The sequence below is a fragment of the Aquarana catesbeiana genome, linkage group LG01 (genome assembly GCF_042186555.1).
Source record: "Aquarana catesbeiana isolate 2022-GZ linkage group LG01, ASM4218655v1, whole genome shotgun sequence".
NCBI classification, from domain to species: domain Eukaryota; kingdom Metazoa; phylum Chordata; class Amphibia; order Anura; family Ranidae; genus Aquarana; species Aquarana catesbeiana.
The window spans coordinates 246,160,565-246,187,470 of record NC_133324.1 but is presented as its reverse complement, the minus strand read 5'-3'; the positions used below and the strand labels follow the sequence as shown (position 1 = coordinate 246,187,470).

General features: G+C 43.7%; 1 protein-coding gene across 1 annotated transcript in view; it reads left to right on the top strand.

The window, feature by feature from the left end:
• Nucleotides 1-7,637, top strand: part of KNTC1 (kinetochore associated 1) — a 521,537-nt gene extending 513,900 nt beyond the window's left edge. Inside the window, exons 63-64 of the mRNA XM_073627545.1 lie at nucleotides 6,494-6,584; nucleotides 7,218-7,637. Coding sequence (XP_073483646.1) covers nucleotides 6,494-6,584; nucleotides 7,218-7,244 — 118 coding nt within the window. The 3' untranslated portion in view covers nucleotides 7,245-7,637. The remainder of the gene's footprint in view (nucleotides 1-6,493; nucleotides 6,585-7,217) is intronic.
• Nucleotides 7,638-26,906: the final 19,269 nt, after the last annotated feature.

Below are 26,906 nucleotides of genomic sequence, written 5' to 3'. Positions count from 1 at the left end.
GTGAACAACGTGGAAAACTTTGAACAGGGTGCACTCATAGGAACATGAGTGATAGCAGGGAGTAATCCTGCACAAACAAGAAAGGACAAAGACCAGCCTGTCTGTAATGATTCAATCATTGGGGTCTTTGTATGAGGAGGATCCAGGGCGTCGCTTGCGACTTTGCTTGTGCCACTGTGGTAGGTATGGTAGGCCTGGGGTGGTGGGTGTGATAGGCCAGTCTGGGATAGAAACATGCGGCAAGTCCAGTGTGCTAAGAAATGTCGAGAGGTCCCCGAGTGTGTGGAAGATGGCTGTCTTGCCGTCATGGTGGACCAGTAGCTGGAAAGGAAAACTCCATTGATACTTCAGTTGGCGGGATTGCAACAGATGTGTGAGGGGTTTCAAGGCCTTCCGCATGGTCAGAGTCTGACGTGAGAGGTCTGGTAGAAGCATCACGGGTGTAGTGTTGAAGAGAATAGAGTCTTGAGTGCTAGCAGCTCACATGATGGCCTCTTTAATGTTGTAAAAGTGCATTCTGCATAGGGTGTCGCGTACAAATGATGGGTCAGGTTTCCTGGGGCCGGAGGTCCTGTGGACACGGTCCAGTTCAAGGGGACGGAGGCGCCATCTTTGATTCCGGCTGGCGCTGGGCCACAGCCAAAGATCGGGTGAAAAAGTGCCCGAATCACCCCCTGGATGGGATCCCCCTGTCCCCTTAGCCTCCTTGTACTTATCTTTCCCCATTGGAGTCGGTGAGGCTGCGTTCTGCGGTGCGGTGAAGCCACGAGACCTGGGAGCTGAGACACTACACGTCCTCCAGCTCCATGTGGCAAGCCACGCCCTGGCCATGAAATGATATAGTCAATTTAATGTTTAGGTCCACCATCAATTCATTATGTTTATTTATTATTTTATTACGGTCATAATTTGTCAAATTTGCACATAATGGTGCATCAGATATTTACTGTCAGTGTCTAACTTAAGTACCCGATGCTGATGACAGAGTGTGCACTGGTCTCCCACTGCCCATAGCAGCCTGTGAGGAGGACAAGCAAGGCCATCCAGTAATCCTCTTGGGACGCTGGCCTGGCTTGCTCAGGTCTCCTGCTGCCCACAGCAGCCTGTTGTGAGGAGGGCAGAGGACAAGTGTGGGACGCAGACTCTGGTCTCCCGCAGCAGCCTGTGTGACCGTGAGCCGAAGAGGACTATCTGGGGACCGGGAGTCGGAGACACTCGCTCCATGTGGCTCGTCTCCTCTCCTACAGCAGCCAGCTCAACACACAGTGACGCTGGGTGGCTGGGGATGAAGTCAGCGGTAGACGCGGCTAACGCCCATGGCTCCTTTCGGCTCAGTGCGGAGAGGCAGGGAACAGCGTGGTGCGCAGATGACGTCATTCAATAATCGATTATGCCGGTCATAGCACCGATGCCGTATCGCGGGCGGCTGAATCTCGATGCATCAATGCTGCAATTAAATTCAACACCCTTAATATCAAGTAGGAAAATATAATTGTATTAATAAAGCAAAGATCTTTAAAAGAGGAAGTTTTTGTAATCCCAAATATTTTAGCCCCTTTTATTTTTCCACTGGAATGGGAATAGTGGCCTAGGTGCTCTGCGTTCTGAATATGGTACTGTAAAATCTAAATTATGTGCTTTATACAAGATAATCTTTAAATGTGACAGATTACCTCACAATAACTGGCAGAGTATGTTTTGGCTTTATACATAGAATAATGCATCAGCTATCTTATCCACCATTCCTATTCCCTGATTTTTTTTTAATTTCTAAGGATTGCATCCAAAAGTTCTAGGGTCAACACAAACAGGTGAGAGTGGATATCCATAGCGAGTCCCGTTGTACAAATTAAATGGCAGTGATAACATACCATTAACCTGCACCTTTCACTGTTGGTGTTGAATACAATACCTTAACTACTTAGGGTCTGGAAGGACTTGCCCCCTTAATGACCAGGCCATTTTTTGTGATACGGCACTGTGTAGTTTTAACTGAAAATTGCGAGGTCGTGCGACGTACCCAAACAAAATTTATGTCCTTTTTTTTCCCAGAAAAATGGAGCTTTCTTTTGGTGGTATTTGACCACCTCTGCGGTTTTTATTTTTTGCGCTATAATTTTGAAAAAAAGCAATATTTTTTACTTTTTGCTATAATAAATATTTCAAAAAATATATAAAAAAAAACCAAACTTCTTCCTCAGTTGAGGCCAATATGTATTCTTCTACATATTTTTGGTAAAAAAAATCGCAAAAGGGGTATATTGATTAGTTTGCGCAAAAGTTATAGCTTCTGCAAAATAGGGGATAGATTTATGGCATTTTTATTTTTTTTATTTATTTTTTTTTACTAGTAATGGCGGTGATCAGCGATTTTTAGCGGGACTGTGACATTGCAGGGGACAGATTGGCTTGCGAAAGTATTCGGCCCCCTTGAACTTTTCAACCTTTTGCCACATTTCAGGCTTCAAACATAAAGATATAAAATTTTAATTTTTTGTGAAGAATCACCAACAAGTGGGACACAATTGTGAAGTGGAACGAAATCTATTGGATATTTTAAACTTTTTTAGCAATTAAAAAACTGAAAAGTGGTGCGGGCAAAATTATTCGGCCCCTTTCAGTGCAGCAAACTCACTCCAAAAGTTCAGCGAGGATCTCTGAATGATCCAATGTTGTCCTAAATGACTGATGGTGATAAATAGAATCCACCTGTGTGTAATCAAGTCTCTGTATAAATGTACCTGCTCTGTGATAGTCTCAGGGTTCTGTTGAAAGCGCAGAGAGCATCATGAAGACCAAGGAACACACCAGGCAGGTCCGTAATACTGTTGTGGAGAAGTTTAAAGCCGGATTTGGATACAAAATATTTCCCAAGCTTTAAACATCCCAAGGAGCACTGTGCAAGCGATCATTTTGAAATGGAAGGAGTATCAGACCACTGCAAATCTACCAAGACCTGGCTGTCCCTCTAAAACTTTCAGCTCAGACAAGGAGAAGACTGATCAGAGATGCAGCCAAGAGGCCCATGATCACTCTGGATGAACTGCAGAGAACTACAGCTGAGGTGGGAGAGTCTGTCCATAGGACAACAATCAGTCGTACACTGCACAAATCTGGCCTTTATGGAAGAGTGGCAAGAAGAAAGCCATTTCTCAAAGATATCCATAAAAAGTCTCGTCTAAAGTTTGCCACAAGCCACCTGGGAGACACACCAAACATGTGGAAGAAGGTGCTCTGGTCCGATGAAACCAAAATCGAACTTTTTGGCCACAATGCAAAACGATATGTTTGGCGTAAAAGCAACACAGCTTATCACACTCAACACACCATCCCCACTGTCAAACATGGTGGTGGCAGCATCATGGTTTGAGCCTGCTTTTCTTCAGCAGGGACAGGGAAGATGGTTAAAATTGAGGGGAAGATGGATGCAGCCAAATACAGGACCATTCTGGATGAAAACCTGTTGGAGTCTGCAACAGACCTGAAACTGGGACGGAGATTTATCTTCCAACAAGACAATGATCCCAAACATACAGCAAAAAAGGTGTTAGAATGGCCAAGTCAAAGTCCAGACCTGAATCCAATCGAGAATCTGTGGAAAGAGCTGAAAACTGCTGTTCACAAACGCTCTCCATCCAACCTCACTGAGCTCGAGCTGTTTTGCAAGGAAGAATGGGCAAGAATTTCAGTCTCTTGATGTGCAAAACTGATAGAGACATACCCCAAACGGCTTGCAGCTGTAATCGCAGCAAAAGGTAGCTCTACAAAATATTAACGCAAGGGGACCGAATAATTTTGCACGCCCCACTTTTCATTTTTTTATTAGTTAAAAAAGTTTCAAAAATCCAAAAGATTTCGTTCCACTTCACAATTGTGTCCCACTTGTTGGTGATTCTTCACAAAAAATAAAAATTTTATATCTTTATGTTTGAAGCCTGAAATGTGGCAAAAGGTTGAAAAGTTCAAGGGGGCCGAATACTTTCGCAAGCCACTGTATATAGCAATCAGTGCTATAAAAATGCACTGATTACTATATAAATGGCACTGGCAGGGAAGAGGTTAACACTAGTGTTTCTAACTGTGGGGGGAGTGGACTGACTGGGAGTACAGAGAGATCGCTGTTCCTAATCACTAGGAACAGACTATCACACTGTACTCCCCTGACAGAACGGGGAACTGCTTTGTTTACACTGGCAGATCTCCGTTCTGCCTCTCTGTGGAGCGATCGCACATGGCCGGCGAACATTGCAGCCGCCAGCCACGCGCCTCTGGCGCAGTGCACTTACCCACTGTATCTATTACACGAAGCAACGTGTAATAAAATTTGTGTAATAGAGCCTCCCTGCCATAGTATAACTGTGGCTGCTGGTCAGCAAGTGGTTAACTAACAATTGCGCAGTTGTGCAACGCTGTAACCAAGTAAAATTGGTGTCCTTTTTTTCCCACAAATAGAGCTTTCTTTTGTTGGTATTCGATCACCTCTGCGGTTTTTATTTTTTTCACTATAAACAAAAAAAGACCAGTCGGCAATTGGTTAAAAGGGTTCAGGTCTGAACTTTTGCAATTTTTCAAGAGTTCTGGCGCAGACCGAATCGGGTGATGTTCAGCCAGACGCTACCAGCGAAGACCAGAGACTGTGAGTGAGGACACCCGGGGGCAGCGCAGCACTGCTTACATCACAGCACCACTGACACAGGAATACTGGAGCTTCCACTCACCTGCTTCCCACCACTGATTACCGGAGGCTTTCAGGGAGAGACCGAAGGCCCCCCTACAGCGAGAGGTCACTGCAGCATCCCAGGGACTGGGGATAGGGCTGTTCGCCCATTGATGATACTGCTAGCAGAGACTGGACCATTGAGAACCGGTCACCAAGTGTTAATCCTGATCGCATCCATACAGCACTCCATACCAAATTTACTCCAAACCTAGGCTTTATCTATACTGCACCTGCACCTGCACCTTATCTGAACCACAACTACTGTGCACCTGGGCCAAGGCAATACTGTACCTTTACTGCATGCACGTTAACCGGAGCTGTCGGTTAAGTGCACCGACACTCTTAAAGGGCCCCCGATCGCCAGCAAACGTCTCATCTCAAAGGACTGCCCCTCCTATAACAATTGTTCTGCAAGCCCCCATTGTACTCTTGCCCACTCCACTACCATTCTCCTTTTATTTTGGACAGTGCCTACCCAGTCAGTCTACACAGTTACCAACTATATTGGATAACAATATATATTTTGTATCTACATGTAAAAAAGATATTGCCCAAAAATGTGATCATTGAGCATTCCTTTTAAAAGAAACATTTTTTTTAGGCCATAAAAGATTCAGGTTTCAACTTTATTCCCTTCCTATTGGAATCAATGTAAAGCCCAAAGTAGGGCACTGTCCCTGGAATACATCAGTGAAAACCCATCAAGGAGCAAACATCTCTCCACAGCTTAATCAATGTCTATTTCCTCCTGAGACCATGTTTTAATGCTCATTTAATGTCCCGTTCCTATAAGGTTTTAAGACCCTCTTGTTTAGCCACTAGGTCTGCAAAGCACTGCATATCTATTGTTACGTTATCTAACTGCTCCAATATTTAAATCTCTAATAGAGACTGCATTTTAGCTGTCTGTTTCCTTTATTTTTTTTTATCCCTAGCACAATAAATTCCCTTCTACCGAAAGCTTTATGAGCCTCCCATGATAACGTCAGGGGAATTTTCCCTGTAGTATTTTCCCCAAAAAGAGTTTAGGTTTTCATTAACGGGAACCAATAATGGTTTTTATTTACAGTCATTTGACTTAAAGCGGAGTTCCAGGCAAAAATGTAACTCCTTAGAAGACATAAGCACTCCCTCCTACTTCATCCTCTCCCCCCCCCGGTCGCCTTCTGGGACCTTGCGTGTGTCCCAGAAGATGAAGGGACCATTCAGAAAGCGCCACGCGACTCGCAAGACTTCATTTCCTGTTTCCCTTAGTAAGGATGCTGGGGCCTGCACCCGGACCCGGAGGACAGGTCGCCTTCGGGGCCGACATCGCTGGGCTCCCTGGACAGGTAAGTGTCCTTATATTGATTATATATTAAAAGTCAGTAGCTACAGTATTTGTAGCCGCTAACTTTTTTTTTTTTTTTCACCTAGGCTTATTTACAAATAAACATTTAAAAAAGACAAACGATTCCATATGGGTAATCAAAAGAGCCAAAACAGTAGCTGCCTGCCTTGAGGTTTACTTTGTCTAAACCTTGGAGATGAGGTCTGCCAGTCAATTAGTAATGCCCCAAGGAGAGAGTGCAAAATGTTAGTTTTTTGCAGGGGCTACTTTTATGAAGGTGTTGTGATAGGTCTTTGTGTACCCCTGAAATGAAAGAACATTCCATACTGAACACCACTAATGACATATAGTCAATGTTTGAAGCCTTCTGGAAAGCCTAAGTGAATAATGAAAATGATATTGTTTATGGCTTATACGTTTTTTTTTTTTTGTTTTTTTTTTAGTTTAGATGATGCTGCTGAACTTGTAATAGAATGCCTAAGTCGTCGTGGAAAACCTTACCCAAGAGATGCAACATCCCTGGACCTTGTGAAGGTATTGTATGACAGGCATAGTTCACCTTTTACCAAAAAAAACTGCCTATTCAGATAAGGGCCGTCTGTAGATATTAACAAAGTGTGCAACTTTGTCCAAATTTATTTAATGCCCTTGCTATAGGTGTAGGCTATTTACTTCATGAAGCCTAACTAAAAAACAAACTCCCAGAGATTCCATTATCCCATCCTTCCTTGTTGCTAGGACATTGCTAAGGGTCTCACAGCTGTTATTGCTCACCTCCACCATTACAGGAGCTAGCTGTTTCTCTGATTAAAACCTTCTCACATTTTTGCATTTTCTCTACCCTCATGCAGTAGCTCTGAGCTCAGCATTTGAGAGCTCACTCCTGTGATGGTGGAGGTGAGCTGTAATGGATGTGAGTCTCTTAGCAAAGTCCTGGCAACAAAGCAGGACAAGGTTATGTCATCTCTGGTCATTTTTGCAGACAGTCTTCGTGAAGTACATAAATGGCCTGCATCGATAGCAAGGGCATTATTCATTTTGACAAAGCTAAGCGTTTGTTTACTGCACAATTAATGCCTATATTTACTTACTTTACTTGCTTTTGTTATTGCCCGATTATACTATGGAATGAAGTGGTAATTTATTTACAATAACTTTTTTCTACAGACTTTTCTAAGGGACCAAACGTCTTAAAAGTATGTTTTCAATAAGCACAACAGTGGAGCCAGGAGATTGTTTCTGTGGTTTGCTGTCCACGAAAAATGTTACAGAAAATAAAAAAAAAATCAAGGCATCACTTAATATAAAGGTTATTATTCCAGGTTTTAATGCATGTATGTGCACCTTCCCATGGATAGATTGTGTGTATGTAAGCTTTTCTCCATATACATGCCTTGTTTGTAATCTCTTTGTACATTATACATCATTTACTAGAATTGTTTGTCAAACAGCACAGTCGCTTGTATTGTTATAAGTTTTATATATATGTTTCTCTCCTAAATCCATTTAAATAAAGATTGGTTGTCAAAAGTATCTCATTCATTTATAATTAGCAGGTGGTTGGAATAAAGGTACAATGATTTCCAACTGAGTCTCCATATCTCTGTGTCTATGTATTGTATACAAAACTTAGGTTAATCATACAAACGCAACCTTTGCTGGACTTCAAATTGTAGAATGCACAGGCAAAAAAAGCACACATATTGTACTGCATTTTGACTTTTTTAGTTAAACATGTCCATGAAAAGTGTGCCAAGTCCCCTCTTCCCCCGATGTTTTCCTTCCTAGTTGCTTTGTAAACGCTCATAAAACTGCATCTCTCTTTACATCAGTGCTTAACTTGTCCTCTTGGCAACATGACAAACACAGAAGTCTTCATCAGTGGCGTCACTAGGGTTGGTGTCACCCGGTGCGGAAAAAATTGGTGTCACCCCCCCTCCACCAACTATAGTCCCCCCTCAGTACAGACCCCCCTCTCTCAGTATAGACCCCCCCCACTAAGCACAGATCTTCCTTCCGCAGTATAGATCCCCCTCCCTCAGTACAGACCCCCCACTAACTACAGACCCCCCCATGAGTATAGACCTCCCCTTCAATACAGACCCCCAGTCCATAAGTATAGACCCACCCCTCAGTACAGATCCCCCTCACTAAGTACAAACCCCCCATCAGTATAGACACCCCCCTCAGTGCATACCCCCCCATCATATAGACACCCCCCATCTCAGTGCAGACCTCCCCCCATCGGTATACACCTCCATCTCAGTTCAGACCCCCTCCATTAGTATAGACACCTCCCTCAGTGTAGACCCCCTTAGTGCAGACCCCCCCCATCGGTATAGACCACCCAATTAGTATAAACACCCACCCTTAATGCAGACCTACCCATCAGTATAAACATCCCCCTCAATGCAGACCCCCCTCAGTATAAACACCCCCCTCAATGCAGACCCCCCCATCAGTATAGACACCCCCTCCCTCTCAGTGCAGACCCCCCATCAGTATAGACACCCCCTCCCCCTCAGTGCAGACCCCTCATCAGTAGACACCCCCTCCTCCTCAGTGCAAACCCCCCCATTAGTATAGACACCCCCTCTGCCCTCCCATAGTGCCCCCCCCATGTCCATCTAGACTACAAATAGTAAAGTGTACAGACCTCAGAACAGTCAGTTCGGACGGATACACACAGCGGTGTCCCTCGGTCTCCTCCTCCTGTGTGGATGTGGGAGGAGGAGGCGGCTTCAGTCCGGACACGAGAGATCTGAGAAGAGCAGATTAGTGAAAGGCAGCGGGCAGTGATAGCGGTGCCGCTACCCACGGGTGTCACCCCTCTGGCGGGTGTCACCCGGGTGCAGACCGCACCCCCCTAGCAACGCCTCTGGTCATCATCAGTACTTGTTTGTAACTTTTGGGGGGGTTTTCTGTACAGTTACAGGCACTGTTTAGTCCTTTTTTTTAAGCAAAGACTTGAAATGTAAATTGGCAATGGGTTTGGTACACTGTTAATGAGAGTTGCTGCAAACACAAGGCTTGGTGTCCTATAGCCAACGTATTGCTAAATGTTTGGATGTGACAGCAATGATAGTAGAAACTGTACTTGGAAAGAAACAAAGATAAACACAAAATCAACCAGTGTCATGAATGTAATGATTCAGTTATCCTTACAAAATTTCAGCTGTCTTACAATGCAGCATATGCAGAGCAATATAATGAGGGGAATGATTAGTTGACGACACATAATACAAGTTGATTATAACACTTTTGTCCCAGTTCAAGCTAAAGCTCTCACTGAGTGTTTTATTTGTCTCTCCTATTATCATATGATAACAGTCCACAGTGTGAATGTGACAACAGACCCCACCAGGGGTTAACATAATCCTATTGATTCTGAAGTGAGGATGGACAGTCATGTTTACCACCATAGCTGTCAAGAAGAAAATGATTCCTATTCTACAGAGAGACCACATGAACAGCATAAATCTACAGGGCATGTCTCCAAAGTTCTAGCTTTTACTATGGAGAAAATATTCTGCTCCAAAAGGGAGATAGGAAATTGGCAAATGATACATTGAAAGAGGTATAAAGTGCTGATGATCCAGGAAGGGATGTAGACAGCCCAGAGCTCGATAGTGTTACCAAATGAGTCTCAGCGCAAACTTTACTAAGGGCTGGTGACCAGCCACATTCTCTGAAATTAATAAATGTAACCACTAGACCTCCGGTAGCTTTTACCCCCTTCATCACCAGGCCTTTTTTTGCTATTCATCACTGTGCTACTTTAACTGGCAATTGCATTGTCATGCAACATTGTCGCATATGAAATTTATATCATTTTTTTTTCAGACAAATAGAGCTTTGTTTTGGTGGTATTTGATCACCACTGGGCTTTTTATTTTTTGCTGTATAAACAAAAAGACCGAAAATTCAGAAAAAAAATATATATTTTCTACTTTCTGTTATAAAACATATCCAATAAAATCAGATTTCTTCATAAATGTAAAAGATAAATGTCTTTGGTTTAAAAAAATTCCAATAAATGTATAGTAATTGGTATGTTGGTGTGAAAGTTATAGTGTCTACAAACTATGGTGTGTGTGTATATGTGTGTATATATATATATATATATATATATATATATATATATATATATATATATATATATATATATAAAATATTTGAAAATTGGTCAGTCCTGATGTACTGACGGCCTATGACTAGAGTGGCAGTGATCTGGGATACTGACTGGTGGTAGTTTAACCATTTCAATACCAGGCACTGCCCCCCCCCTTCCTGCCCGGGACAATTTTCAGCTTTCAGCACTGTTGCACTTTGAATGACAATTGCGCAGTCGTACAACACTGTACCCAAACTAAATTTTTATAATTTTCTACCCACAAATAGAGCTTTCTTTTGGTGGTATTTGATCACCTCTGCGGTTTTTAGTGTTTGTGCTATAAAAAAAAAAGCGAGACAATTTTGAAAAAAAAAAACTGATGGGCACAGATAGGTGGCACTGGATAGGCAGCACTGATGAGGAGCTACTGACAGACATTAATGAGTGGCATCTGAAGGCATTACTGATGGGGCACTGATTGGCACTGTTGTGGGCACTGATTGCCACTTTTATGGGCACTGGCAGGCGTTCTTTCTGGGGAACAGGCTGGCAGGTGATAGGAACTTATTGGCATCTGATGGGGGCTGCACTGATAATCAATGTGCTGATTATCAGCGCAGACCCCCCTCTGACAGGGAGAGCCGCCGATCAGCTCTCCCTGCCAGCATGAACCGAGGAAAGCCGTTTACCGGCACTTCCTGGTTCAAGCGATGATCAGCTGTGATTGGTCACAGCTGATCACGTGGTAAGAAGCCTCTGTTAGAGGCCCCATACCACGATCAGTGTTGCGGTGTATCAGACTGACACACAGTACCTCCGATCGCTGCGCGCGCCAATTTGTCGTCCACTTAACGATATATGGCTAGTGGCAAGTGGTTAAAAATTTTTTTTAGATATTCTTTTAATTTTTTTTTTTTTTTTTTTAACATACTTTCAATAAAGTAGTCCAGTGTCACCATAGAAACACTACCACTCTCGGTAAGTGATCAGGGATTTTTGTTTTGTTTTTACACTTTTGATTGCTATTACAATGACGATCACTGTAACAGCAATGCTTTCAACTGTCATGAATGGGTTACATTCATAACAGCCGTGATTACTAGTGATCTGTGATTGATACATGCAGGGCCGGTGCTACCACTAGGCAAACTAGGCAGCCGCCTAGGGCGCACTGCCGCCTAGGGTGCCCAGCCACTAGTTTCCCTCCGCGTCTGCATGCTCTGCAGGCTGCAGCATGTTAACTCAGTCTCAGGCAGCCGCTCCGTCCGACCGATAGTGTAATTAGAGGCACGGCGCTGGAGGATATGTCCCAACGGAACGGAAGCAAACATCCCCTGCCACGTGCCTCTATGATCATCAGTGACCGACCTGTCTGTCTCTTTCAGAGACTCTCTGGTGATCATCCCAGTACAGCCAGCTCTGCCTTACACACAATGCATTCCTTACAGCAGGGGTGCCCAACTGCTGGCCCTCTGATGTGGCTCGCCACCTCCTGCTCTAGGATGGTGGGTCAGCAAGCCAAGATTGCAGGTTCCCAACTCGCCATCCCTGAGAATCAGTGTGAAGATTGGAGCCGGCACTAGAGGAAGCAGAGCCGATGCTTCCTGTATAGCACCGGCTCCTGTCGGGGGCGGCAAAATTAGGTTTATCCTAGGGCAGTGATGGCGAACCCTGGCACCCCAGATGTTTTGGAACTACAGTTCCCATGATTATCAACTACACTGCAGAGTGCATGAGCACCATGGGAAATGTAGTTTCAAAACATCTGGGGTGCCAGGGTTCGCCATCACTGCCCTAGGGTGTCAAAAATACTTGCACCAGCCCTGGATACATGGTACAGAGTGCTGTGCTTGGCCCAGGTACCATGTGATAGCTGTGAGCCAATCACAGTATAACTATAGGACACACAACTGTTATAAATGAAATTCATTCACAACAGATTTGTTGACACTGTGACTCCCCCATTGGCCGTACCTCTTGATTGGCCTGATCATTTCTGCCCACATCCCCAGGAACCAGAAAAAAGACTGCATAAGTCAAGACTTTTTTAATTAGAGCCAACACTGATCTATCTCATGCCCATTGACTGGACATTGCTGGAATTCTCAGAACTCAGGACTCTTGTAAAGTACTTTCATTGTAGATCCCTTTTTGTTTTCTGTTGCATTATTGTCTTTTCTTTTATAATACCTGTTTTCTTTAAATATTTTGTTTGTGCTGTTTTACCTGTTTACTAAATTTTTATGAAAATGTTCTTTCTAAAGCACCAAGGCAGAACTTAAAGAATCTGTGTCTCTTTTAAGAGTGCTACTATATTGTAAATCTCTGAAATATTCCTGTCTTTTGTGACAGTGTGTATTAAAGACATTTATTAAAAGTTATAAGTGTTATTGCAGATATTCTGGTTTGTATTACCACTAAAATACCTGGTGGCAGTGTAATGGGTTAACTGCCTAGTTAACCACTTGACCTCCGGACGATTTGCCCCCCTTCCTGGCCTGCCATTTTTTGCAATACAGCACTGCGTTACTTTAACAAGTGCACGGTCGTGCGACACTGTTCCCAAATAAAATGTATGTCCTTTGTTCCCACAAATAGTTTTTTTGTGGTGGTATTTGATCACCTCTGCAGCTTTTATTTTTTGCGCTATAAACCTAGAACGGCCAACAATTTAACAAATAACTATTTTTGACTTCTCTAAAACACATCCAATAAAAAAAATGTAAAAAACTAAAATATCTTCATCAATTTGGGCCAATATATATTCTGCTACATATTTTTGGTAAAAAAAATCACAAATAAGCATATATTGGTGGTTTGCGCAAACATTATAGCGTCTACAAACTATGGGAAATTTATTTTGTTTGGGTTTTTTCTTTACTAGTAATGACAGCGATTAGTGACTTATTGCAGTGGACAAATCGGACACCCAAATGACAATTTTGACACATTTTTTGGGGACCAGTGACATTATTACAGTGTACCGTGCTAAAGGTATGCACTGTCACTGTACTAATGACACTAACAGGGAATGGGTTAACGTCAGGGGCGATCAAAATGTTAACTGTGTGTCTAGCTAATGTTTCAGTGTAGTGGGGGAGGTGCTTTTACTACTAGAAGGTATGGATTGTTTTTCCTGCTTTGCAGACACAGGATTCATGCCTTCTGTACTGACAGAACAGCAATCTGCCGTTTTACATAGGCAGACTGGCATTCTGTAAGTGTACTGTACAATCATTGGGTCCGCAGGACCCACTGATCATCCCCCGCTGTGTAAAATCACAACGGGAGCAAGCCGGCGGTGGCGCGCACTCGCGCCCAATACCCAAAAGTGCAGGATCACGTATATATATGTGATCTTGTGCACCGTGGCCACCCTGTAGCAGTAAATCTGCTATGGGGCGGTCGGCAAGTGGTTGATTAAACCCAGTGTTAAGCACTCTGTCTGCTGGCATGTAGAATGTGGTCCCGTCAGCTGGAAAATCTTTGTGCAGGATGAGTGTCATCACCATGTGTTTGTGACAGTGTGGTGTGAGTTTGACCAGCCATTTGTCACATGTTGGTGAAAGCGGCTGGGGTCTGGCACCGCGTTTGTCACACATGATTGGATGACGATATCAGCAGAGCTTTACCTCATTTACTAAACTAAAGAAAATGTCTTTTGCAAAATGAACAGCTTATTTGCTTTTAGTAAATCAACCTCAAAAACTCCTATGTTCCATTTCTGCTTTGCCATTGCACTATTCACAAGCTAAGTAAAAACAGTAAGTGATGAACTGACATTACATGCTTATTTGTCAGTGCTCCAGGTACCCATTTCATTTCACATAAAAGGCATTAGCAAGAGTAATGGTTTATTTTAGTCTATATTGGAGATCAAAAGACAAAACATTTTTCTTCTTTCTTTTTGTCTCTGTCATTATCAATCTTCCTAACAAAACTATATCACATTACCTCCAGCGTAATCTTTGCAGTTCCTAAGAAAGACATCTGCTTAGTAGAATGAACAAACCTTATAGGGTGCTTTACTAAAAGCACATTAACAACAAAATATATAAATGTTCATTGACGCTGTGTGCTTAGTAAAGTAAATATTGTCCTAAAGATATGATATGGAAAATTTGTGCCATATTTGCTCTATAAATCATGTACAAGAAAGTGCTTTATGGTACTGTACAGATGTACTGTCCTATAATTGCAGGTGTGTATACAACAGACAGATCGTAATAATTTCTACATATAAGCATAGCTGTGGATGCAGTCATCCGGCAGCTGCAGTATAGGGAATGTAACTTTTATTGGATTATTGACTTATTACTTGTCTCATCCTTTTAGTGTGTAGACTCAGTATCATAATCTGATAAAGGGTGTAGGCCCACTATTTTCATTCTTTGAGGTATGCCACTTTCTCTGGTGCGAACACAAAATTTTGCTTCACAAAATTGCAAGCTCACACTCCTGTCTGTGTTTCTTGCACCAGCAAAGATTTTTAGTGTTATGCCTTTGAGGATGTGTGATCAATCACATTCTTCTGCAAACTCAAACAACTATGCAAGGGATCTTAGTATTTTTCAGCGCATAGATGGAGTAAGTCTATGTGCAGATACACAATGGGGTTGATTTACTAAAACTGGAGAGTGCAAAATCTGTTGCAGCTCTGCATAGAAACCAGTTTCCAGGTTTTATTGTCAAAGCTTAATTGGACAAGCTAAAGTTAGTAGCTGATTGGCTACCGTGCACAGCTGCACCAGATTTTGCACTCTGTTTTCGTAAATCAACTCCAATGCATGGTTTCAACCAGCACTTAAAAGTCCCAAGTTAAAGTGCAGTTATCCTGTGGACTTGTCTCCTTAACACTAATAAATTAGATTCTCACCAGATTATTTGACCCCTGAGGAACATGGGTCCAAATAAAGCTCAATTTCAAAATGGTGTCTTTCCTTCATTTTCTCTTCAACATGTGATGCCCAAAAGAAATCTAATAAAGTGTCCTATATTCAACTTCACATAATAAAATAAATAACAACTTATGCTCATATACAGTATATAAGTAAATGCATGCCATGCAACACCCAGTATAGTGTTTGTCCTCTTCACTCCCACAAGCCTATTGTACTCTTACCAAGTGAAAATATTTTCCAAACTTATATCATTAAGGCTTTCCACACTCCAAATCAAGTGTACAAATCTTCAATAATGTCTTATTAGATTTCCCTCTGTTGGTAAAGAACTATTTCCACACTCCAATCCTCGCAATATTATAACATAAACAAAATAAATATTCATAGTGTAGTATGCTCTCCAAATTTCATAGAATTAAAGTGTTTGTTACCCCCAGCATTTCAAATTCCTCATATGTGCCTGCTGTACCATGTACTTGTATGACAAATCTCTTATCCTGATCTCTTAGTATCGCTTCCTTTGTGTGAAATCCTTGGTGTTCCTGCTTAGTCCTTCTGCTTTCCTGTTAGAAACTGACCACACTAGGCACTGTCATTGTGGTCTGTTATCTAGCTGTGCTGGGAACTCAGGCAGCTCTCCTCCAATGATTAGATTTGTCCTGACATGCCTACCTTGCACAGCCTTTCACTGGGAAGATCAGTGTGCTGCTGTTTACAAACTCCCACCGGGGGCAGCACGGCAATCGGAGGTGCTGTGTGTCAGTCTGACACACTGCATCTCTGATCGTAGTAAGGAGCCTCTGACAGAGGCTTCTTACCACGTGATCAGCTGTGACCAATCACAGCTGATCATCGCGTGAACCAGGAAGTACCGGTAAACGGCATTGCTCGGTTCTGGCTGACAGGGAGAGCTGATCGGTGGCTTTTCCTGTCGGGGGGGGGGGGCTCTGTGTTGATTATCAGCACAGCCCCCATCAGATGTGCCCATCAGCTGCCGGTCTATGCCCCATCAAAAACGCCCATTAGTGCCCACAACAGTGCCAAGCAGTAACATCTGTCAGTACCCCATCATCCGTGCCATCTATTAGTGTCCATTAGTGCAGCCTATCAGGGCCCATCAATTCTACATATCAGCGCCCATCAGTAAAGGAGAAAACAAAATTTTATGGAAAAAAACTCAGAAAAATATTTTTTTTTCAAACACTTCGGTCTTTTTTAGTTTGTTTAGCAAAAAATAAAAATTCCAGAGGTGATCAAATACCACCAAAGGAAAGCTCTATTTGTGGGAAGAAAATGATAAAAATGTAGTTTGAGTACAGTATTACATGACCGCGCAATTGTCATTCACAATACGTCAGCGCTGAAAGCTTAAAATTGTCCTGGGCAGGAAGGGGCAAAAGTGCCTGATATTGAAGTGGTTAAACTGAATGGGTTGTTTTAAAAGGTGATCGCTTATAATTACTTTAATATAAATTGTGCTAACATTTATCAGTGACTTTTATAAGTGCAACCACTATATTCCTGTGTATCCTCAAACACATGCATTCACATTCATATATTCTGGGATTGTATGGCAATAGAACAATGTTGGCTCAATGCAGTACAATGTATACATTCTGTCACAACATTAAATATAATTCCTTGTGTGGAAATTTGCCTGCTGGGATTGGTTGACCCCTTGGTCCATACAAAGGTAATCAGAATTCTCCCAACCTTGCTCTATTACGCTAGAAAAGGCATTTTCCTTTCTTGGAAAAAAAAAATCTCATGCTCCGACCATCACGGCCTGGAACTCTCTAATAAATAAAGCCCTACCTATTTATAAGGCTACATATGCCAGTAGAGGGATTCCTGCAAAATTTGACAAAGTGTGGGAGGATGGGTGAATAATGCATCTGAGTGAGAACCGTCTCTCTTTGTTATCAACACTCAACACTACATTACTGCATGTAGTGCTTTATGTGTGATGGGGTTCGGTATCAGTATAAATTGTGAGTTCCATCTGTGAAGGATTGATTATTTATCTGGATACTGTAGTCGGTTACATATACAGTTCATCCGGAAAGTATTCACAGTGCTCCACTTTTTCCACATTTTGTTATGTTACAGCCTTATTCCAAAATGTATTAAATTCATTATTTTCCTCAAAATTCTACAAACAATACCCCATCATGACAATGTGAAAGAAGTTTGTTTGAAATCTTTGCAAATTTATTTTAAAAAAAAACTATAAAAAATCACATTTACATAAGTTTTCACAGCCTTTGCCATGATGCTCAAAATTGAGCTCAGGTGTTTCCACTGATCATCCTTGAGATGTTTCTACATCTACTTGATTGGAGTTCACCTGTGGTAAATTCAGTTGATTGGACATGATTTGGAAAGGCACGCACCTGTCTATTTAAGGTCCCACAGTTAACAGTGCATGTCAGAGCACAAACCAAGCCATGAAGTCCAAGGAATGGTCTGTAGACGTCTGAGACAGGATTGTATTGAGGCGCAGATCTTGGGAAGGGTACAGAAAAATTCCTGCAACATTGAAGTTCCCAATGAGCACAGTGGCCTCCATGATCTGTAAATGGAAGAAGTTTGGAACCACCAGTACTCTTCCTAGAGCAGACCGCCTGGTCAAACTGAGCGATAAGGGGAGATGGGCCTTAGACAGGGAGGTGACCAAGAACCCAATGGTCGCTCTGACAGAGCTCCAGCATTTCTCTGTGGAGAGAGGAGAACCTTCCAGAAAAACAACCATCTCTGCAGCACTCCACCAATCAGGCCTGTATGGTAGAGTGGCCAGATAGAAGCCACTCCTCAATAAAAGTCTGCTCAATATTCCTATCGCACATGCAATGGCGTCCCTGAGGGGGCCCTGACCCCCCCCCCCCCCAACATCATGCTGTGCCCCACCAATTTTTTTTTTTTTTTTTTACAAAAAGGCAACGTCTAATGCCCCGTACACACGGTCGATTTTCCGACGGAAAATGTGTGATAGGACCTTGTTGTCGGAAATTCCGACCGTGTGTGGGCTACATCACATCATTTTCCATCGGAATTTCCGACACACAAAGTTTGAAAGCTTGCTATAAAATTTTCCGACAACAAAATCCGTTGTCGAAAGTTCCGATCGTGTGTATACAAATCCGACGCACAAAGTGCCATGCATGCTCAGAATAAATTAAGAGACGAAAGCTATTGGCTACTTCCCTGTTTACAGTCCCGACGTACGTGTATTACGTCACCGCGTTCAGAACAATCAGATTTTCCGACAACTTTGTGTGACCGTGTGTATGCAAGACAAGTTTGAGCCAACATCCGTCAGAAAAAATCCATGGATTTTGTTGTTAGAATGTCCGATCAATGTCCGACCGTGTGTATGGGGCATAAGAGGGAGAGCGTCCCCAGTAAGCTCCTGCGGGTGATCCCCCCCCCCCCCTCTGCTCGCTGACTGCATAATGCAAACGCTCACACAATAACGGCCACCCAATCTGCTCCTTCCCCTGCATTCTCATTGGCAGGGAGAAGAGCGAGTTGCAGGAAGGACTCCACCAGCACTCTCAGTTACTGAAAAAACAGACTGATTTCTCCCGTCCTTAGGACAGGAGAACCAGCCTAGAAATTCCAAGAGATGCCAGACCAGCGCTGTCAATAGCAGGGGCAGGACAGCAAGAGGAGGATGGGGAACCCCACAGTGGCAGAACACCAGGGCTCGGTGGCAAGACAACCTTTGCAACCCTCCCACTGCTTTGGACCCTTATATTTTCTTGGTATGCTGGTGACATGTATCTCTTGTTTTCTGCCACCCTGGGGGGGCCCTAATACAGTAGGAAGGGAGCTCACTGCAGAACATGTGAAAGGGCCGTTGTGGGATCGTAGTAAAGGGCCCCAGGATATATATATAAATAATTGCATTTTATAGTTGCCCCCCTAAATATGAAAGCTGGAGATGCCACTGCGCACACGTTCCTGGTAAAAATGGCTCATAAAATGATAGGTGCTGAAGCGATTACCAGTTGGGTCCTGGAAGCATCAAACATACGTACATATTCGCCAGCACACCATGGATCAGCAATTAGTCGTCCAAAAAGGTTTTAATGAAAAGAAGTCACATCACAAAGGAAGGTGCAACGTTTAGGGGCCGCGCAGGACCCCTTCGTCAGGCATGTGATGTGATATGTGTGAAATGCATTTACACTTAGCGAACATATGCAGGCAAAGAAAAATTTGACACCGTCTTGGTTGGGAGGCTCCAGGCCTTGCTGGCTGAGTTGGAAATGGATCCCAGGGAGGTTTCAGGGGTGGCAGAATCTGCCTCAAGACAGCACAGCCATAATCCTCGCTGCGATTGAACAGAGCAGGACCTCGCTGCTGGTGCGCATAGATCACCTTGCCGAAGAATGCAATCTTATCCGGAACGACTTGGACAAAATAAGGGGGAGGCTGACCGAAACAAGGACCAGAGTATCTGCCACAGAAGATCTTACCGCCACTCATGTCACCTCCATAGCAGAGTTGCAGCACACAGTACAAACCCTTGTCGCAAAATTGGATGATGCTGAAAATCGGCAGAGGCGCAACAATGTTAGATTCCTGGGTCTCCCTGAAGGGGATGAGGGGGATCGCCCGGCTGAGTTCACGGAGGATTTCTTTAAAAGCCTGCTAGATCTTGCTGATGTCCCACCCACCCAGATGCATGGATCCTCCATATCCTGAATTTTGTCTTATCCTACTATTTTTTCCTGCCCATGCTGGAGCTACCTCATGTGCAAATTTGATCTTGCTTCACACTTACCCCCTCAAGGTTTAACTTCTTAGAGAACAACTGAAGTTGTTGAACTGCTACTCTCCATATACCTGGAGTAACTTCAAAAAAGAAGATCTAGTTATGCCGCATACACACGATCAGAATTTTGGTTGGAAAAAGGCATGATGGTTTTTCCGACGGGATTCCTCTCAAGCTTGTGTTGCATACACACGGTCACACCAAATTCCGACTGTCAAGAACGCGGTGAAGTCACGTACAACGGGACTAGAAAAAGGAAGTTCAATAGCCAGTGCACCAACCTTTGGGCTCCTTCTGCTAATCTCGTGTTAGGAGAAGTTTGGTGAGAGACAATTCGCGCTTTTCAGCCTCACGCTTTTCAGTCCGTTACTGCTCTTCATTTTGTGCTTGTGGGTTTGTATCTGGTTGTATCTGCGTGTAGTCAGTTCGTATCTGTTTTTCAGTGCGTTCTTGTCCTCTCGTTTCTGATTTTCAGCTCGCTCTTAACAGGCCTTGCTGTTCTTCAGTGCGTTCTGTTAGTTCATTCTGACCAGACGACCACTTTGAAGCCATGTTGCGGGTACATGCTCGTCATAGAGTTCGTGCTATGCGGGGGGCTTGGTGTTGGGGTTCTTGCTTTGACCCAAGTCCAGTCCATGAACAGGGTGGGGAGGAGTTCATGGACCAAGAATTGGTTACTCCAGCGTGACCAATTCTCTCACATGCCTTTGCTGCGTGAGATCCATTAGAATAACCCTGATGATTTCAGGAATTTTCTCCGGACGAGGGACCCCCTTTTTCACCATCTGTTGGCTTTGCTGTCTCCTTATATTAAGAAGCAGGACACCTGCATGCGGCAAGCCATCACTCCAGAGCAGAGGCTAGTTGCCACGTTGCGGTACATGGAGACAGGGAGAAGTCTACAGGACCTCAAGTTCTCTACAGGCATCCCCCCAGGCTCTGGGGATCATTATTCCAGAGACCTGTTCTGCTATCATTCAGGTCCTGCAGAAGGACTATATTAGGGTAAAGTTTTCTCCTTTAACATCACATTCTATGTATTTAATGTATGCTAATGTATTGTAATTCTTTCATCATCCCCTAATTACCATGATTGTAATATGCTGTGAATGTCCTCTTTATCCTCATGCATGCTGTAATCTTTTAATGCTCCTTTTTTGTCAGTGAAAGCAAATGAATATTTGCTTTCACTAACCTCCCCAGCGTGCTATCCTGGGCCCGTATACACCTAGCCTAGTCACTTAACCACTTGCTGCCCGCCATATAGCAGAATGACGGCGGGAAAGTGGTTTCAAAATCCTGACTGGACGTCATATGACGTCCGCAGGATATTGAGCCGCTGCGCGCCCCCGGGGGCGAGCATCGCGGCGATCGTTGTTGCGGTGTGTCAGTCTGACACCCTGCAGCACCGATCTAGGTAAAGATTCTCTGACGGAGACTCTTTACCACGTGATCAGCCGTGTCCAATCACGGCTGTCAATAGGAAGAGCCGGTTATCGGCTTTTCCTCACTCGCGTCTGACAGACGCGAGTAGAGGAGAGCCGATCGGCTGCTCTCCTGACAGGGGGGGTCTGTGCTGATTGTTTATCAGCACAGCCCCCCCTCGGATCCTACCCAGGACCACCAGGGAAGCCGCCCAGGACCACCAGGGAAGCGATCCACACTGGACCACCAGGTATGCCCCTAGACCACCAGGGAAATGCCACTGTGTGCCCAGGCAGCTGCCAATCTGTGCCCAGGCAGCTGCCAGTCAGTGCCCACTTCAATGCCTACCAGTGCCACCAGGGATGCCCATCAGTGCCACATATCAGTGCCGCCTATCAGTGCCCAGCAGTGCCACCTATCAGCGCCACCCTATCAGTGTCCAGCAGTGCCACCTTTCATTGCCCATCAGTGTCGCCTATCAGTGCCCATCAGTGCCACCTATCAGTGCCGCCTATAAGTGCCCATCAGTGCTGCATATGAGTGCCACCCATCAGTTCCGCCTATCAGTGCCCATCTTCAGTGCCTGTCAGTGCCCGCTCATTGGTGCCACCTCATCGGTGCCGCCGTATCAGTGCCTGTCAGTGCTGCCTTATCAGTGCCCATCAGTGAAAGAGAAAACTTACTTATTTACAATTTTTTTTAACAGAAACAAAAGCAAAACTTTCATTTTTTTCAAAATTTTTGGTCTTTATTTATTTGTTTAGCAAAAAATAAAAACTGCAGAGGTGATCAAATACCACCAAAAGAAAGCTCTATTTGTGGGAACAAAACGATAAAATTTTAGTTTGGGTACAGTGTTGTATGACCGCGCAATTGTCATTCAAACTGCGACAGCACTGAAAGCTGAAAATTGGTCTGGGCAGGAAGGTGTCTAAGTGCCCTGTATTGAAGTGGTTAACAATGTATTTTGTCAGCTCCATTGTAGTGCTTTACCCTAAACACTCCCTAAAATGTGTACAAATGTTATTGTCCTTAAATTCAGGCAGAGTGCCATAATCTTTTTTTGGGCTCCCAAACTCATTTAGAACCCCCCCCCCCCTAAAATTTTTACAATGGGCCATCAGAGGAGATGAGGAATCTGATAAGTTGACCTTATACTTTTGTCTTTAAATACTCCTTAAAATAAATGTTATACTGATGTTGGCCAAGAATGTTTGTGTTTAATCTGCTTGCAATGTTATGTGCAAAAGTACTATTTTTTTTGTTTTGACTCCACAGTTTCCTTCAACGCCACAGGGATGGCAGACTGTGGCCTCCCAGTTTGCCGCCTGTTGGAACTTTCCCAACTGTGGAGGGGCAATCGATGGGAAGCACGTCCACATCGTCCCACCACCCCATTCGGGGTCATACTATTTTAACTATAAGGGGTTTCATAGTATCGTGTTAATGGCGGTGGTGTCGGCAACATATGAGTTTCTCTATGTGGACCTGGGGAAGCATGGCCAGATGTCGGATGGTGGAGTATTTGCCAAGACCGAATTCTAGCGACGTCTCCAGAGTGGTGGCTTGGGATTGCCACCTGCAGAAGAGAACGTCGAAGGACTCCCATTTGTTTTTATCGCTGATGAAGCATTTGGTCTGGGTGATCACATGATGAGGCCATTCCCCCAGAGGACCCTCACCCCGGAGAAGAGGGTTTTTAATTTCCAGCTGGCCAGAGCCAGAAGAGTCGTGGAGAATACCTTTGGGATAATGGCCAGCCGGTTCCGCCTAAACTTATCCACATCATGTTATCATGCTGCATACTGCACAACTTTTTAAAGTGAAATACTACTAGTTATGTAGCCTCAGTTGGGCCTGAGGGCAGACTTCATGAAATAACAATGACAGCCCTGGTAGTTGGCCGTCCTGGCTTGCCCCCCCATAGCGCCCGTGAAGTGTGTCAAAAATATGTAGATTATTTTACGGGTAGGGGGCCATTGCTATGCCAGAAAATTTTTAAATATTTTCCAAATAAAAAAAAAAATTATATGATAAAATCTTGAATGTGATTTACTGCTTGTGTTTCTTTTATCTGTCTCCTAGGTTCTCCTAGTGCACTTGTAGTGCCAAGTGGTTTTTCCATTATTTAAATAACACCCATTGTCACTGTAAACACCAACTTAATACAAAAACTAGTATTGAACATTGAAAGAAGAAGCCACACATTGTTGAGTATAAAACCTTTTACTCCGTGCACATTCACATGTGCGTTATAAACCATTTTTTGGTAAAAAAATAACATCTTTGTTTTATAAAGTTTTACCTTTAAAAATGTTTTAAAGTATATAAACAGGCATGTTTTAAAACATAACATACACAACTCAGGAACTTACAAAGTTCAACATTTAAAAAATGAAGGCAATATCGGTTATTATAGTGTAAAAAATGTGGTGATATTGCCTTCATCAGATGGAGTGATGTCACCCCTGTAAAAGCCAAATTTAGAAGATGCACACAAATTGGGACTCAAAATGGGGATTTCCCTCCTGATCCCATGCCTAATGTCAACATGTGCTATCTCCCATCATGGGGGATCAATGGAAGTGTTTTTGGGGCGCAACCCCTTCCTCTCACCTACTTGAGTTACGAGGAAGGGGTTGCACCCACAAAACGCGTACATTGATATCCCCTGATGGCAGATAGCACATGTTGACACACTGTGTGCATCTTCCAAATTTGGCTTTTAAACTGTATTAAATTGTTATTTAAATTTTCTTTTAAAAAAAAAAGTGTAATATTTTTCGGATTTAGATTCTCCCTAATACATCAATCATGTTCTTCATTCTTTGTTCAATCTCCTTGGTTTTTTCCTTTATGATGTCTAAATTCTGACTACAAAACATTATGTCCTGGATTAGCCTTTGTGCACTGACAGTGGTGAAATGAGGAGATTGCTCTTCCACAACATGCACATCACCTAAAAGAAAAAATACACACCATGTATTATAAATATGCAGGCATACATCTATTACCTGAATCTGTGGTCTCAGACACTCACCTGTTGTGACAATCTCAACCACCTCTCCTTCCTCAACATCCTCTGGTTGTGGTGTCCTCTGTTCCCCTTCTTCAGGAGGTGGGGGTTTCCTGGTGTCCTCAGACATCCGGAGTCTTTTCTCCCCTATGAGAATGAAACAAAAGATATACTTAGCACACAGATATTTGTGGCCAGAAATATGAATGAGAAACATTGCTTGGAAGTGGGGTACAATTGTCTGTTTGGGCAGAGTTCCAAGTTGAAGACATGATTTATTCCCTTAAAAAACGATGGAATAATTACCTTTTTTGGACAACTTTCACACATGTAGACACCCCAAGTATCCACTGGAGCACCTGTGTGGGACACCCTAAAAAGTTTGTTCCCACACAGGTGTCCCACACTAAGTCCAGATGTGTAAACAGCTGCTGAGTGTCCTCTGCTTACATTACACTGAATCAAGTTTGCATTTCATTCTAGTTACAAACACATCTAGACAACAATGACCTAAACTTCTTTTAATACAAATTAGCATGACCAAATGTAGTTAACCCTGTATCTGCCAAAAACATTGTATTTAGTTGGCGAACGAACAATGTTTACTACGAACGATTACTGTGCCCACGAGCCTGAAAGTAGCCATTTTAAACTGCATAACAGTAAAGAAAAGCACATGGAGCAGCATGCAAGCAATAATAATAATAGGAACACATGACAACTACTTACTTTTTAGAAGCACTCTCTTGATTCTTCTGTACTGATCCTGCTCCCTCAATTTCAGGTCTGACCAGCGTTTCTGCAATTTCTCCTTGGATCGTTGTACCCCAAAATTCCCGTGCAGACTCTTCACAACTTTCTCACATTTGGGTTTAGGTACGGTGCATACTTCACGTCATAGTCGGCCCTCTTCAAGATGTCCACCATCTCTATAAAGGCCATATCTGGGGCCTTAAATCTTCTCCTCCGGGATCGGGACATTTCGGGCTCCGGGCTTTCCTCCTCCTCGTTACTGCTATTATCACGCACCTGCTGTGTCTCCGCCATGTTCCTCTCCCACTGCGATGAAACAGCAGGGGCAGGGAATATTCGAGAAAGAACGTCAGGGGCGGGCGACGCGGGCAGAGTTTCACGTATGCGCAGTGTATATAAAGTTAACACGCGTGTGTCGTACGTACGATCTGTGAGTGGAGGAAGTGCCGAACGTTATAACGAAGGTAACATTTTAACTTGGGACATCAGTGTTATATACTGATTCGAGAATGATATATATATTGGGATAACATTGGGCGAGTTTAGCATGATATTAGTGTTTTTGTCTTGCAGCAAATATTCATAGACAGATACAAGGATATGAGAAATTTGTGGGAGGTTAAAAACCCCTTATATAGAAATAAACCAGCTAGGAAGGCATCGCTGGAGAAACTGCTGCAATTTGTGAAGACGCAGGTCCCTGGCGCAGACATCGAGTTTGCCGAGAAGAAAATTGCTAGCTTGAGAAGCACGTATAGGAAGGAGCTTAATAAGGTCCAGGCTTCCATGAGATCAGGAGCAGCAGCAGAGGATGTGTATGTACCCAGTCTGTGGTACTACAACAGGATGCGGTTTCTGGAAGACCAGATGGAAGCCATGGAATCACTTTCCACACTTCCATCCACCCTTCCCTCAACCCCAGCTGAGGCTTCCGAGGACCAACCTGGGCCTTCCATCCTGAAAGAAGTGGAGGAGCCCAGCTGGAGCCAGGTATAGTATATTTTAACATATTTATTTTACGAAAATTATTGTTAACCAAATGTTATTATTGATAACAAATGAATGATTGAACAAAAAGTGTTTGATATGTCAATAGACAGTAGTGGCCAAAAATGATTGGGACAAGAATGAAAAGTGCTGGGCTCAGAATGATAGTCTTTTCTACTTATTAACATTCAATTTGCAACAGTCATGAGCTGAAAATTGTGTGTGATTGATGAACCAAAAACTAAAACTATGTCCCTTTTTCATACACAGGAAGACCTCAGCCAGGATGAAGCTCTGGAATGTGGCAGCCAGGAGGAGGCGGGGGTAAGTGTCAGGCAGGAGGAGGCAGGGGTAAGTGGCAGCCAGGAGGTGGCAGGGCCCTGTAGCCTCACCCAATTCCAGGTGCCTCCCCTCCGCCTTACAACAAAAAGGGCCAGGAAGTGGAATAACGTGGAGGAGGCAGCACTGGGCCTCATCAAGGACCCTAATGCGGCCATGAAAACACCTCCTGACGCTGAAGAATCCTATGGCTGCTATGTAGCTGCAAAATTGCAGCAAACGGAGGAGGGCCAATGCTTCATGTGTGAGAATCTTATTTTTTAGGCCCTTCGGAAGGGGTTGAGGGGCCAAATTAGTGAGAACATGCACTTATGTGCGCTCGCCCATCCTCCTCCTCCTGCCACAAGTCCACCTCCAGAGCCACAGCCTCAAAGGAAGGTTGCAGGGAAGACAAGAAAGTGATGGCCTGGGTTCAGTCTGGTCTGACAGAAGACGCAGGCTGTTGTAGTACCACAGCCTGGGGACATATATGTCATCTGCTGCTGTTTGTGATCTCTGGGAGTCCTGGACCAGATTGTACTCCCTATTATATGGACTTCGC